At 41.2% G+C, this 12,426-nt stretch overlaps 1 protein-coding gene across 1 annotated transcript; it reads left to right on the top strand.

Moving 5' to 3' along the window:
- The first annotated feature begins 8,282 nt into the window (after positions 1 to 8,282).
- s1pr4 (sphingosine-1-phosphate receptor 4) lies at positions 8,283 to 11,567 on the top strand. The gene is given in 3 exon segments (XM_034199042.1): positions 8,283 to 8,417; positions 9,177 to 9,346; positions 9,348 to 11,567. Coding segments are annotated over 2 exon segments (1,218 nt in total). The 5' UTR covers positions 8,283 to 8,417; positions 9,177 to 9,307; the 3' UTR covers positions 10,527 to 11,567.
- The last annotated feature ends 859 nt before the right edge of the window (positions 11,568 to 12,426 follow it).

The raw sequence follows: 12,426 nt of genomic DNA, 5'->3' as shown, positions 1-12,426 counted from the left end.
TTAACTACCAGCAGGGGAACAATAACAAATTATAGGCATTTTGGGTTGTTTAGTTTTGTATTAGAATTTGGTTATTTATATTTTTGTATACTTCATTAAAATTGAATATATATTCATGTTTTAGATAACATTGGACTAAATAGGAATAGATAAATAAATACATATGAAAAAAGATATATAGAAGCATGTAAAAAAGGCATTGTACATTAATTCAAATTAAATTAAATAGAAAATAAACAAGCACACACTATTAATATAACAACAGTAAAAGATAAACTCAATATTAAAAAATAGAACAAGTTAGTATGTTTATATAAATATCTCCCCGGGGTTAAAGAAGGATTCTGATTCGGCTTGATTAATCATCGGAATCAAATGAATCAAACGGTGATTTCTTCCCAGTAATGCTATATTAACTTGTGTCTGCCTGCCTTCTATGTTTTTAAAAAAATTACAATTCTCAAAAGCTTAATTGTGGCATTTCATGATTTCTGAGAGCTTTGATCCTCTTCCATTGATGCTGCGTGTTCTTCTCTTAACAGAAACATCTACTGTAATACTGCTTTGTGACCACCAGATGTTGACTGAACACCATGCAGGTCAGTTTCTTCACCTCAAAGACTGTAAGCAAGACTCAAACAACCACATTGTTTACAACAAAAAAAATGCACCAATTGGCCAGATGGTGTCACCATAATGAAAAAGTTAAAAGTTGTGACACTTGGAAAACTCTGCCCTTGTTTCTGTCTCCTAAGAGACTACATGGGGTCATTAAGGTTCACTGTGGAATTAGCTAGATCTTGAGGGCTTTCTCACACATTTCTTGCTTATTTTGCATTTCCGCACAAATTAAAATACAGCAGACTTGGTTTGAGGTCTGACTGTATCCAGAACACATCGTATTATAATGTTAAAAACAGGAGAAGTTTGAAAGGAGCTGGCAAGGAAAAGTATCCATGTGTATATTAGAGTCTTGACTAGTTTATTATATGAAGTAAAGATTCATAAAGGTCCATATTCTTAAACTCATTGCCAAAATGTCAGTACATTACATGTATTGACACTTTTATCCCGAAGGGGCCTGCATTAAGTGCAAAACATCTGAGGATACAAACTCAATCCTGTGTGTAACTTTACCTTCAAATAAGTAAAACCAATTGAAGTACTACAACTTTATTTAATGGCCAAGGTGTAGTGATGAACGAATGGATATTCAGTTTACAGCGGAAGACAAGTTTACTCTCCTCATATTGATGGGGAGATTATCAGTTAATTATCAACAAACATTTTGTTTTAACAACATGAAATTACACACAAGCTGTCCTTCCTTAAAGGTCCCATGTCATGGCCATTTATACTGATTCATATTTCCATTGTTGAGGTTACTAAAATATAATTAAATTGTGCAATTTTCCAAAATCACATTGGTTTCTCATACAGCATCTCTGTATAGTCTGTGTATAAACTCTCTGTCCTAAACGGCTTGTTGGAGCTCCTGCCCCCCCCCCTCTCCCTGTGAGCCCAGTGTGCTCTGATTGGTCGGGACGTTGCGAGGCTCGTTGCTGCTCGCCGCTGCTGCGAGGAGCGGACAGGTTTCCGGGTTGGCGATACAGCGAGAACAAGCGAAACTCATCCTGAGCACACACAAACACTCACAGCCGAAGTCAAAACAATAAGTGTGGCTTGATATTGAGAAAGAAAAAGGTTTATAACCAGGGGTGCACATAACTTTTTTGCCCTGGTTCTCAAAGGAGCACCTGGAGATGTTGCTTGGTGCTCATCCTTAAAATGAAATAAACCGTAACTTTTGAGGGGTCTTGACTTATTTGCCAGACACACGGCACTGAACACACATGCAGAGGTGAACACAGAACACACATGCAGAGGTGAACACAGAACACACATGCAGAGGTGAACACAAGACAACATTAGCACGACCAGTAATCCTACAAGCTGTCATCACTACCCTCCTGACTGTTCTCCTCACTGTCTTCCTCTCTGTCAGACATGGTAGCTGATGATGTAGGCCTACTTCTTTCTCTCTGTTTGAGTCTGCGATTAGCTGCTGGTTTTGGGTCGAAAGTCTCTGTTGTCATCTTAGACAAGTGGATGTAATCAAATAAGTATGTGAACATAACCAATAACCTACCATAGCCAATAACAAATGAATGTAACTTATTTTATTTGTGTTGTTCATTCATATCTTATTTTACCTTAACATTTATTTATTTATGCTTTTTTTTTTTATCTCTCCAGTTTTAAAGGATCTTTTTGGTTACTGTCCTATAGTATACATTGGAAGGATTTAAAACATGTTCATCCCAATAATTATAAAGGAGTGCCTTGGAAATATGTGTTTACATAAATTGTGACCAAACCGTTTGAACTTAGACTAAAGTTATATCTAAACACTCAGAGTCCTTTACCTCACTGAGCTGTAGTTAACTTATCAGCCTCTCAGTCTGACTGGAGAGGACTCTCCCTCCACATTATTGTAGAAACATCTTCTTCTTATATCCGTTAGAGCAGCTAGCACCAGATTCTAATAACAACAGCGCTGGTACCGGTGCACCCTCCCTCTCACTCGCATTTTGTCTGTGAGCTGCGGGCGCCAGATAAGCCAACATCCCCCATTTCCATCACTTACAACGCCCATCGTACAGGGCAAATGAAAGGTGTTACCTGGGTGAAAAGGGTGTTACATTTACTTAATTATGAATATTGTTACATCAAGGCCGAAAATTAGGATGAGCCCCAACGGTCAAAATGTTTTTTTCCCTCCCAGAACAACACATCCTCACTCCCAGATCGGCCTATGTTGACGTTATGTCAAGTCCCCTGTCGGCTTTTTCCAACGCAAGGGGGGGGGGGCCTTAGCGTCCATTTTCAACGCAAGGGGGGGGCCCTTAGCGTCCATTTTCAGCTTTCCGGGATGTCCATATGCTTCTATGGACGCTCATGGAAGCACCGGCATTCATTGTGTCGGCTGCCCTTAAAGGCAATGTGAGCGTCCATTCTCATTGGATAACGGAGAATTGTACACCCGGAAGTAAGTATTCCCCTTACTGTCGATTGATTTTACAGTGATATCTGCACTACTCATCGACTAAAAAACACCAGATTCTCCTTGTTAATTACACAACATTGATTGGTTTAAATTGTGTGCAATGCTTTTGTATTTTTCCCCTTCGATTCGGAGAAACAAATGTTTTTTCGGAGTAAAGGATGGCAGAAGACACTACACTACCCAGAATCCCCAGCTATCGTTTGGACTACACATGAGCTCTGTTTGACAAACCCCGTGATAGTCCTCAAGCTCTGTGATTGGAGAGTGTGCTCCGAGGGTTACGCCGATTCTCGAACAGTACTTGAAATGGGATGGAATCACGGCAGACTGTCCAAAACTGGATTTGAACGGGTCCACCGCGTCCCCCCCCTCCCCCACCCTGTCCCCAGAACTACAAATGCTGGCTATTCTGTTTCGCAACATGTTCTGTATCTATGGCACGTCTCTACTGGGAGTTGTAGTTTTAAAAGACGTTTTCGTATTTCCCATAATAAGAAGTTGCCAGTATTAAACTGTGTACATCCCTGGAGGTTTAGGGGATAGGAAACACTCACATTTAAAACATATAATTAATAAATGGGTGAAAATTGCTTGTGCCCATAATGGGCAGCATTAATATATATACACACATGCCAGCTAAGGTCAGAAGAGCTTTATTTAACAGCTGGTCTTATGTTTGTGACCCCTGTTGTTAATTGATAACATTACATTACATTAATTGATAAGCCTGAAACATGCACTTGTTAAGGTTCAGAGGCACATTTTGCAAATATGGCAGTATAGCCATCGATCAGCTTAAGATAAGATATACTTTATTGATCTCAAGTTGGAACATTTGCGTTACATCAGCATGTGTAACAGTTAAAATGCAGTGGTGTTTATTTGTAAATCATTTAGTATAATCACACAAATTCTGTGTTTTATATTCTTCAATTCTGTGTTCTTTATTTATTGATTGTTCAATATCTGACAAGGTCGGAGATGAAATATCTACATACATCTTATAAGAGTATAATACATTATGTATAATATCAGTTAAAATAATTGCTTCAACATAGTTAACATTGCTGGAGGTATGCACAAATATTGATAGATGTCTTGTAATGCACTATTGAGAAACCTGCGACCCAAGTTTTTCATTCCATTTATAACTACACCATAGTTGTGGCCTATATGATATGTCAATAAACCTTTGAAAATCTTGAAATCTTGAAAGGGATGTGCAAAATAGTCATTATATACAGTCTTTAATTAACTATTAGTAGAGAATAACGAGTAATTAATATACTTTATAGGGATCCTATTAATATCTAATAATAAAAATAATGAAATTCAATAACATGCTTTAACCACTAGGTGTCCCTTTATATCAGCTGTGCACCTTTATGGTGTAAATACAGCCTATCTACCAATTGGATCAAATATAAAAGTCAGCCGAATTAGTGTTGATACTGCAAGGAGACGTATTGTGTGAAAAGAAATGTAAGATGTTGTTTAATGGCTGATATATTTATGATCCACGTCACGTTTTCAGTTCCTCATGTTTGTCTAGAAGTCTTCTCATCAGGGCTATATAAATACAGAACTACGGCAGATATGTAATATTTAATGCAGCCGAACCGTGTATTACCATGCCGTTATGTGATGACTTCCAAAGAGAAAAGCAAGCACACTCGGAATAAAGTATTATTGTATTTTTTTTAAATGTTTTCGGTCTGTTTCCGTTATTTGTTAATGACGATGTGCTGTGAGATGTGAGACTGGAATTGCACAGGGGAAAATAACGTAGGCTATCTTTAGATGCGGATTTTGTTAAACTAATATGTTTTCGCTGTGGACCAACACTATACATTGACGGGGAAGGGGGTAGCAATAAAGATAACACCATTAAACAGTTACACAACATAACAGAAATAATATCGATAGCAGCGTCCCTAGCAACCACCTTGGTAACAATGAAAACGTTATGGACGCAATTTCCTGAAGTAATCTTCGTAATAACTAGCAAACTAAAGATCATGTACATCCACTGCACACATAATCTGAAATAACAACTCATATTTCTCGCATCAAATGACATCAAAACGCATTTTAATGGCCAAACTAACTTTAAAATAGGCATTTTCCATCGAGAATAAAACGAAGTTCGGCCATGTTTTTTTTTTCTGCAGGGAGAAATTTGAAGATCACGTGACGTCAAACAGAGCACATGGTGTAGTCCAAACGATAGCTGGGGATTCTGGGTAGTGTAGTGTCTTCTGCCATCCTTTACTCCGAAAACACATTTGTTTCTCCGAATCGAAGGGGAAAAATACAAAAGCATTGCACACAATTTAAAACCAATCAATGTTGTGTAATTAACAAGGATAATCTGGTGTTTTTTAGTCGATGAGTAGTGCAGATATCACTGTAAAATCAATCGACAGTAAGGGGAATACTTACTTCCGGGTGTACAATTCTCCGTTATCCAATGAGAATGGACGCTCACATTGCCTTTAAGGGCAGCCGACACAAACGAATGCCGTGCTTCCATGAGTGTCCATAGAAGCATATGGACATCCCGGAAAGCTGAAAATGGACGCTAAGGGCCCCCCCCCTTGCGTTGAAAATGGACGCTAAGGCCCCCCCCCCCCCCTTGCGTTGGAAAAAGCCGACAGGGGACTTGACATAACGTCAACATAGGCCGACCTGGGAGTGAGGATGTGTTGCCCAGAACTGCCAGCGCAGCGACTCCCCAGATCTGGCGACCTAGGCGAACATCTAGCCAGTGCTATACGGGCCGGCCCTGAGTTCATATCATGGTTCATATGCAACTCGCAAATATCTTTCTCTCTCTCTCTTCTCTCATCTCTCCTCTCTCCTCTATTTTCTCTTTTCTCTCTCCCTTCTCTCTCTCTCTCTCTCCCTCTCCTCAATGTTGGTACGCAAATGCGCTTTGTTTCAAATGACCCGGTGCTCTTTTTTGGCGGAGGTGCGCATGCGCACCTGCGCACCAGTTATGTGCAGCCCTGTTTATAACGCTGTGAGAATGGGTCTGCGGAGAGCATTTCTCCGCCATCCCAACTCGTCTATTACCAGCATTCAGGGAGCTCTATGCAAGTCTCTCAGGGACTCCCTGTTAGTTAGCCAAGGATCCTGGTGTGTGAGGTGCTCCGCGGATTGGTCCATTTGGGCCAATCCGGTCATTTGTTGTTGATCTGGGTGTTCACACGTCACAGAACCCAGGAAGCAAACAATGGAAGAAGAGAAATCTCCAACGAGGCGTTCTGGGGCCAGCACAGACAGGTCTTCTCTGTGTTAGAGTTTTACTCGCTGCAGGGTGTACTTTGAGGGTTTGTGACTCTGCAGACCGTTTACATGCAGAAAAACCTTCATAACACCAAGGGGACGGGTAACAACCAGAAAAGCATGACATGGGCCCTTTAAGGTTTTTAAACCCATGCAATCCTTCTGCATTGTGACATATTCACAGCTGATGGATTTAAATCCCACCTGTAATCAAGGGCTTTTTTTGTAAAGTTTGCATTTCAATTTCCTCCCACAGGAAACTCAAATGCGTGTAGGTCTGACACACCTGTCCGCGTGCATTCTGGATTTACTTCAGCCTCCTGCAACTGTAAACAGGATGAACGAAAATATAAAAGAGCAGTGTGGTGGATCTCATTGGACAAACAATTGAATCCTTGGACTGACTTAGGGGCAAAAGCATAATCTTGCTACGAGCCACTACTATTACTACGAGCTATATATGCTTATCAGATCAAAAAACACACACACAACACTCAGGCACACACAGTTGTGGTTTACACTACATAGTTTGTTTTTGAAGTTGTATTTCTTTAGTAAGGGCGTTTCCTAACAGTCTCGGGTGTTTTCGACACCTCTGGTTGTAGCAGCTTGTTGTGAATTTAATATTCCATTTCATTTACAAAACAAGCTCACCACAGTGAAATCAGATGTAGATAGTGGAACTTCTCTCCTATCTGACTCCTATTGATGCAATGACGTTTTTAAACCTCTCAGCTAAAAAAACAGAAGTTGTGTTGGAAATTACTATCAGTTCACAGGGGGCAGGCCGTTTCGCAACATGGCTCTAGAGTTTCACTCTTATAGTACCTTTGTATTGTTTCTGTCTTTATATGCAATGTCCTTTCAACTCTGGAACAAAGACACCATCCAAACTGTTCTGTAAAACCACAGAAATGTACAAACGTGACGACAAAAAGACACTTATGCAATAATGTAATTCTCCATGAGTAATACTCTATTTCCTTGAGACACATTTGGCTTAATGGCATGATTATAGTCCTGTCTTCTCAAATGTTTCTTTTGGACTTATTCTCGGACCACCCTTGCATGTTTTGAAGAACTGGTATTGGAAAAATTAGAGTGCAGAGATACAATTAGAGCTTGCTGAAAGCTTGAAAGATATAATCACAAGGCTTTGATGCAAATGTGTTCTGGTTTTGCTCATATTTTGGAAAAGTGGGTTTCTTGATTTTGTGGGGTCTGGCATCATGTTCTGTTGCTTGCAAACTGCGCTGTATGCTGATTCTCCGTATATTGTGTGTTTATGGTTAACTTGAAAGTGGTCTCGGCCTCGATGCCACTGCCTGTTTGAAGTTTTGTGGATACGCCCAGCTGGTGCATGCTGGTTGGAGGTTCGCTGAAGACAAGTGTGCCATGGTGGGCATGGAGTGGAGAGTGTGACCCAAAAGATGCAACCACAGCTGTGTCTGATACAGTATATGAAACCCTCTATCTGCAGGGAGGGGCACGCTACATGTGATGGGAGTTCCTGTTTTCTACTTTCTGAGAAAAAAATTGAAAAATAACTCGAAATAGTGCAAGTGAATTTCTTGCGACACATCCTTCAAAATATTGAGTCACTATTTTGCAAAACATTTACTACTCGATTGTTGAAAGAGCCTTTTCCCGTATCGTTTATCTTAGGACAGCTTGAGCAATGTGAGTTCCATATGTGCAATGTCCTGGGAAAACTAAATGAACTTAATGTTCCAAAACGTGTAAGAAAAACAGATTTTATTACAAACTTGTCCAACAATTGGGCTTTTGACATTTTGAAATTGTATGCACCTTCTCACAGTTGATATTTGAAGGTGATGGAACAAAAGTGACAGCAATCTCTGTTGCATAGCCTGTGTGTGTGTGTGTGTGTGTGTGTGTGTGTGTGTGTGTGTGTGTGTGTGTGTGTGTGTGTGTGTGTGTGTGTGTGTGTGTGTGTGTGTGTGTGTGTGTGTGTGTGTGGTCTTTCTTGGGTGTGACTACTTCCCCATCAGAAAAACAACATCTTCTCACTCCCTCCCTCACCATCCCACCAGCAGCCAGAGTAAGTACAGCTGTAATTACCTTTAATGAATTGTATCATCTTATAATGGGGAGAAATTAAATAATCTTATGTTTTTGAGCATATTTGCTGTTTAACTCTCAGGTGCACAAGTTATGAATGTGGAATTTGCTCTATCTTTATTTACATTTTCTGTAGATTTTTGTGGTGCATGTTGTCTTGCTCCAGAGTCCATTTAATTGTTTTTCCTGCAGCAGGGAATCAAACCAAGTGGCACTGATGATAATGATAAAGAATAACAGTAAAGAAATAGCCAATCTTGTTGCTAATGGTCTCATTTGCATATGTGTGTCATATATAAATGCATCAGTATGCATTAAACAGTTTTATAATCAGTTTAAAACCTTGTAGTAACAATAAAACTAAAATGAACCTTTGGGGAAAATGTTGCTTTAGCCTTTTTTGATTGATCTTTTAATAGTTTTTTAGAGTTTTAAAAGAGAAATAAATGTTTTTCAATTTTTGCAATATTGAATTTAAGAAAGGGAATTACATTTTTAATTAATTTTACAGCAGTATTGTAAGAAAATACTGTATTGTATTTCCTCCACGTGGAGATTTAAAGTCCCCCTGCAGCTGCTCACTCATCCACAGCTGGGTGGACTGTTTTCAAATCAGGACGGCTTTTAAATGATGCCTTTTAAATGGGTTAAAGCTCCGCGATGAGGAAGTGCCACCATGTGAGTGAGTGTTATTTTCCCGTAAATTCTGTATTGAAACTTTTTTGTTCTGTCTCCTCAGCTGTGTGTTGTGCAGAGAAAGAGCTCCAGAGGTCAGACTGTGATAGCCTGTGTGTTTGCAGGAGTTTCACAGAAATTCCCCGTGCAGCTCGTACCCTACACAACCATCATCTTTGACCATCCATCGTTGCTATGAGCCTCTTCACCTTCCTCCCATACTCTTCTTCGTGCCCCCCACTTGTACCACAGCAACACCACACCATCCAACGACAACACCACAACCAGCGACTTCAACCATGTGATCCTGCGGCATTACAACCACACGGGCCGCCTGCAGAACCGCACCATCTCCAACCCCCAGAGCCACCTCAGCGTTCCCGTGGTGGTCATCCTCTGCTTCAGCATCTTCATCATCCTGGAGAACCTCCTGGTGCTTGTGGCCGTCATCTCCCGCATTTGCCACAGCCGCCGCTGGGTCTACGTGTGCATCGCCAACATCACGCTCAGCGACCTCCTCACTGGCGCCGCCTACCTGGTGAACATCTGCATGTCGGGCAGCCAGACGTTCCGCCTCTCCTCGGCCCTGTGGCTCTTCAGGGAAGGGATGCTTTTCGTGGCCCTTGCAGCGTCCATCTTCAGTCTGCTGCTGATCGCCGTGGAGCGTTACACCACCATGATGAAGCCCCTGCCTCAGAAATCTGCCAGCAAGACCTACTGCAGGATCTACGGGCTGGTGGCGCTCTGCTGGGTGTTGGCGCTGGTGATCGGCTTCCTCCCCCTGCTGGGATGGAACTGTGTGTGTAGCCTGGACGCTTGCTCCACCCTCCTCCCCCTCTACTCCAAAACCTACATCTTCTTCTCCCTCATCATCTTCTTCCTCATCCTGCTGGCTATCGGCGTGCTGTACGGTGCCATCTACTGCCACGTTAACAGGAGTGCACGTCTGGGCCCTCAGCGCAGTCGCAAACGCTCCCTGGGTCTGCTTAAAACTGTCGTCACCATTGTGGCGGTGTTTCTGCTGTGCTGGGGGCCTCTGTTTCTGCTGTTACTGGTGGATTTCTTCTGTGCATCCCGCCAGTGTGCATTTCGGTTCAGCGCTGACCTTTGCATCTCCCTGGCGGTCTTAAATTCAGGCCTGAACCCCATTATCTACGCCCTGGGCAGCACTGATATGAGGAAGGACATCGCCAAGCTGCTGTGCTGCTGCTGCCTGAAGGTCGGCATCTGTTGCCCGGACACTTTCACCTCCAAGGAGACCAGCAGTACCTCGGAGAGCCGGAGGGACAGTTTTAAGAAAATCAGAAATCTGAGCGTGGTCTCGCCGCCATCGACGCCCAACAAGCCTCGCAGAACACCCAAAAAATACCGGCTGAGCTCCACCACCAGCTGCTTGTCAGTTTCAAGTGGTTAAAACCACAAAGTGCTCCCCTCCCAAACAACAAGGCCTGTATGCACTGATACACATCTAACCGTTGCGGTTCTGGTCTGACTGTTCAGTGCTCCGCCTGCAGGTTCTTGCACCATTGATAACACATTGTCAGAAGGCCTGTTTTAAATGGGTGTACTTGAGTTTGCAACGATAAGCAGTTTTTTGCATGATCAGACATTTCTTTTTTTCCATGCATACTCTAAAAAACTGTCCTCTTCACCTGCAGACAAAGTACTTTCATAAACACGCAGACCTTCACCAGAGATTTTGACCAAATAAGAGGAGAGACCATCTTAAAAACATGGATAGTGTTTCAATCTCTCAGTTGCAATCAAATCTCATAAAATCATATCTTACGGGTTTATATAACCTAATATGCAAAACCGACAGAGAAGTGGACCGTGTACAGGAATCTGTTGTTGTGCATGGTCGACCCTTGTTCTTCTCCTATGCACCAATAAACTCACCTTTTAGACCAATGTGGACTTGTGCAGAAAAAGCAAATTAGGGAATTTAAAGGGGCTTAATTGCCAGCAAACACCCGCCGCAAAATTATTCACTTTTATAGGAACCTCTTAGATAAACACAGGAAGAAGCTGACCCAGGTGGTTAACCAGACCAGAAAACTCATAACAACTCCGGAACCTATATATAACCAACATCTTATAATGACACCTTCACTTATTATTCCAGCTGCTGCCACAAGTCACATGTGTCCTGCTGTGGCCATCTTTTTTAAACCCACGTTCACAAGCAATGTTTAAAATGTCATTTTGAGTGTTTGATCTGTATTTTGTGTGTCTTTCACTCTGTTTTGAATTCAATTGTATGTGAGGTAATGGACAATATAATTTTTTTTTAAAAAAAGTATATTTTTTTATATGAAGGAAGATCCAGTTAAGCATGGAAATATATTTGATAAAAGAAAAATATGTAAAAAACTTGTGTGTATTGTAAAATGTTCTGTAAGCGGATTGTTTAACTGTAGGATTGAAATGTGAATAAAGTTTATTTTGTCTTATACATTCGATGCATGCTTTTTTCCAGTATATTCCCTGCGATTTCCTCTGGAGGGAGACACATCACGAAGTCTTGTCTGAGGAGGGATCAGATTATACAAAACACTTCACCATCCTGAAAATACATCGCAGTTACCTGAACACAAATACTATTCTAAATATACCATATTACACATTAAATGACATATTTAAACCTCTCAAAAACAAGACATTTGTTCTCTCATTATGCAAGCTTTGCAAAACACTCATGTCACTCCTCAACAGGCCTTTTTTTAGGCTGCCCTCCCCTCCTGTGTTTCTGACAGGATGACAGATTAGAGTTCAGATCGGAGGAGGTGAGCTCTGGGTCTGCAGCCCCAAGGGCACAAGCATCCAGGGCTAATTCAGAAATGCTTTATGACTGCCAGGGTGGATAAGGTTTAGCAGATTGTATGCACCCGTAAATTATCCATAGTTACCGAGCTGTATTACTGTATACTGGAACAACTGGTTTTGTCTGCATGTGTAAAAGTATTTCCACAAAACATGACCATGAGAGAGCCATTCTGCAAAGGCAAAGGATGCAATGGGTCAATGTGTGCTTTTGCGGTTTTATATTTTATTACACTTACGAATCTGCAATAAGGTGGTGCATGTTTTTGTACGTATGATGCTTAAAGACAGGATAATCTCCACAAATTAAAACCAATTTATGATTTGTAAAGCGTAGATAGAGGGCCAGAAGTAAGTAGCTTACATTAGGCTATACATTAACTACTGAATAGCATATGTTATGTTGTAAAGTAAAACATTATAATCTTTTGAGCTAATGTTGACCTTATTTCAGCTATTTAAACGAAACACATTGACTCTTTTCAGCTGTT

Source organism: Gymnodraco acuticeps, unplaced genomic scaffold (assembly GCF_902827175.1).
Source record: "Gymnodraco acuticeps unplaced genomic scaffold, fGymAcu1.1, whole genome shotgun sequence".
NCBI classification, from domain to species: Eukaryota; Metazoa; Chordata; class Actinopteri; order Perciformes; family Bathydraconidae; genus Gymnodraco; species Gymnodraco acuticeps.
The sequence above is the reverse complement of the archived record's forward strand: the minus strand, read 5'-3'. Positions and strand labels throughout refer to the sequence as shown.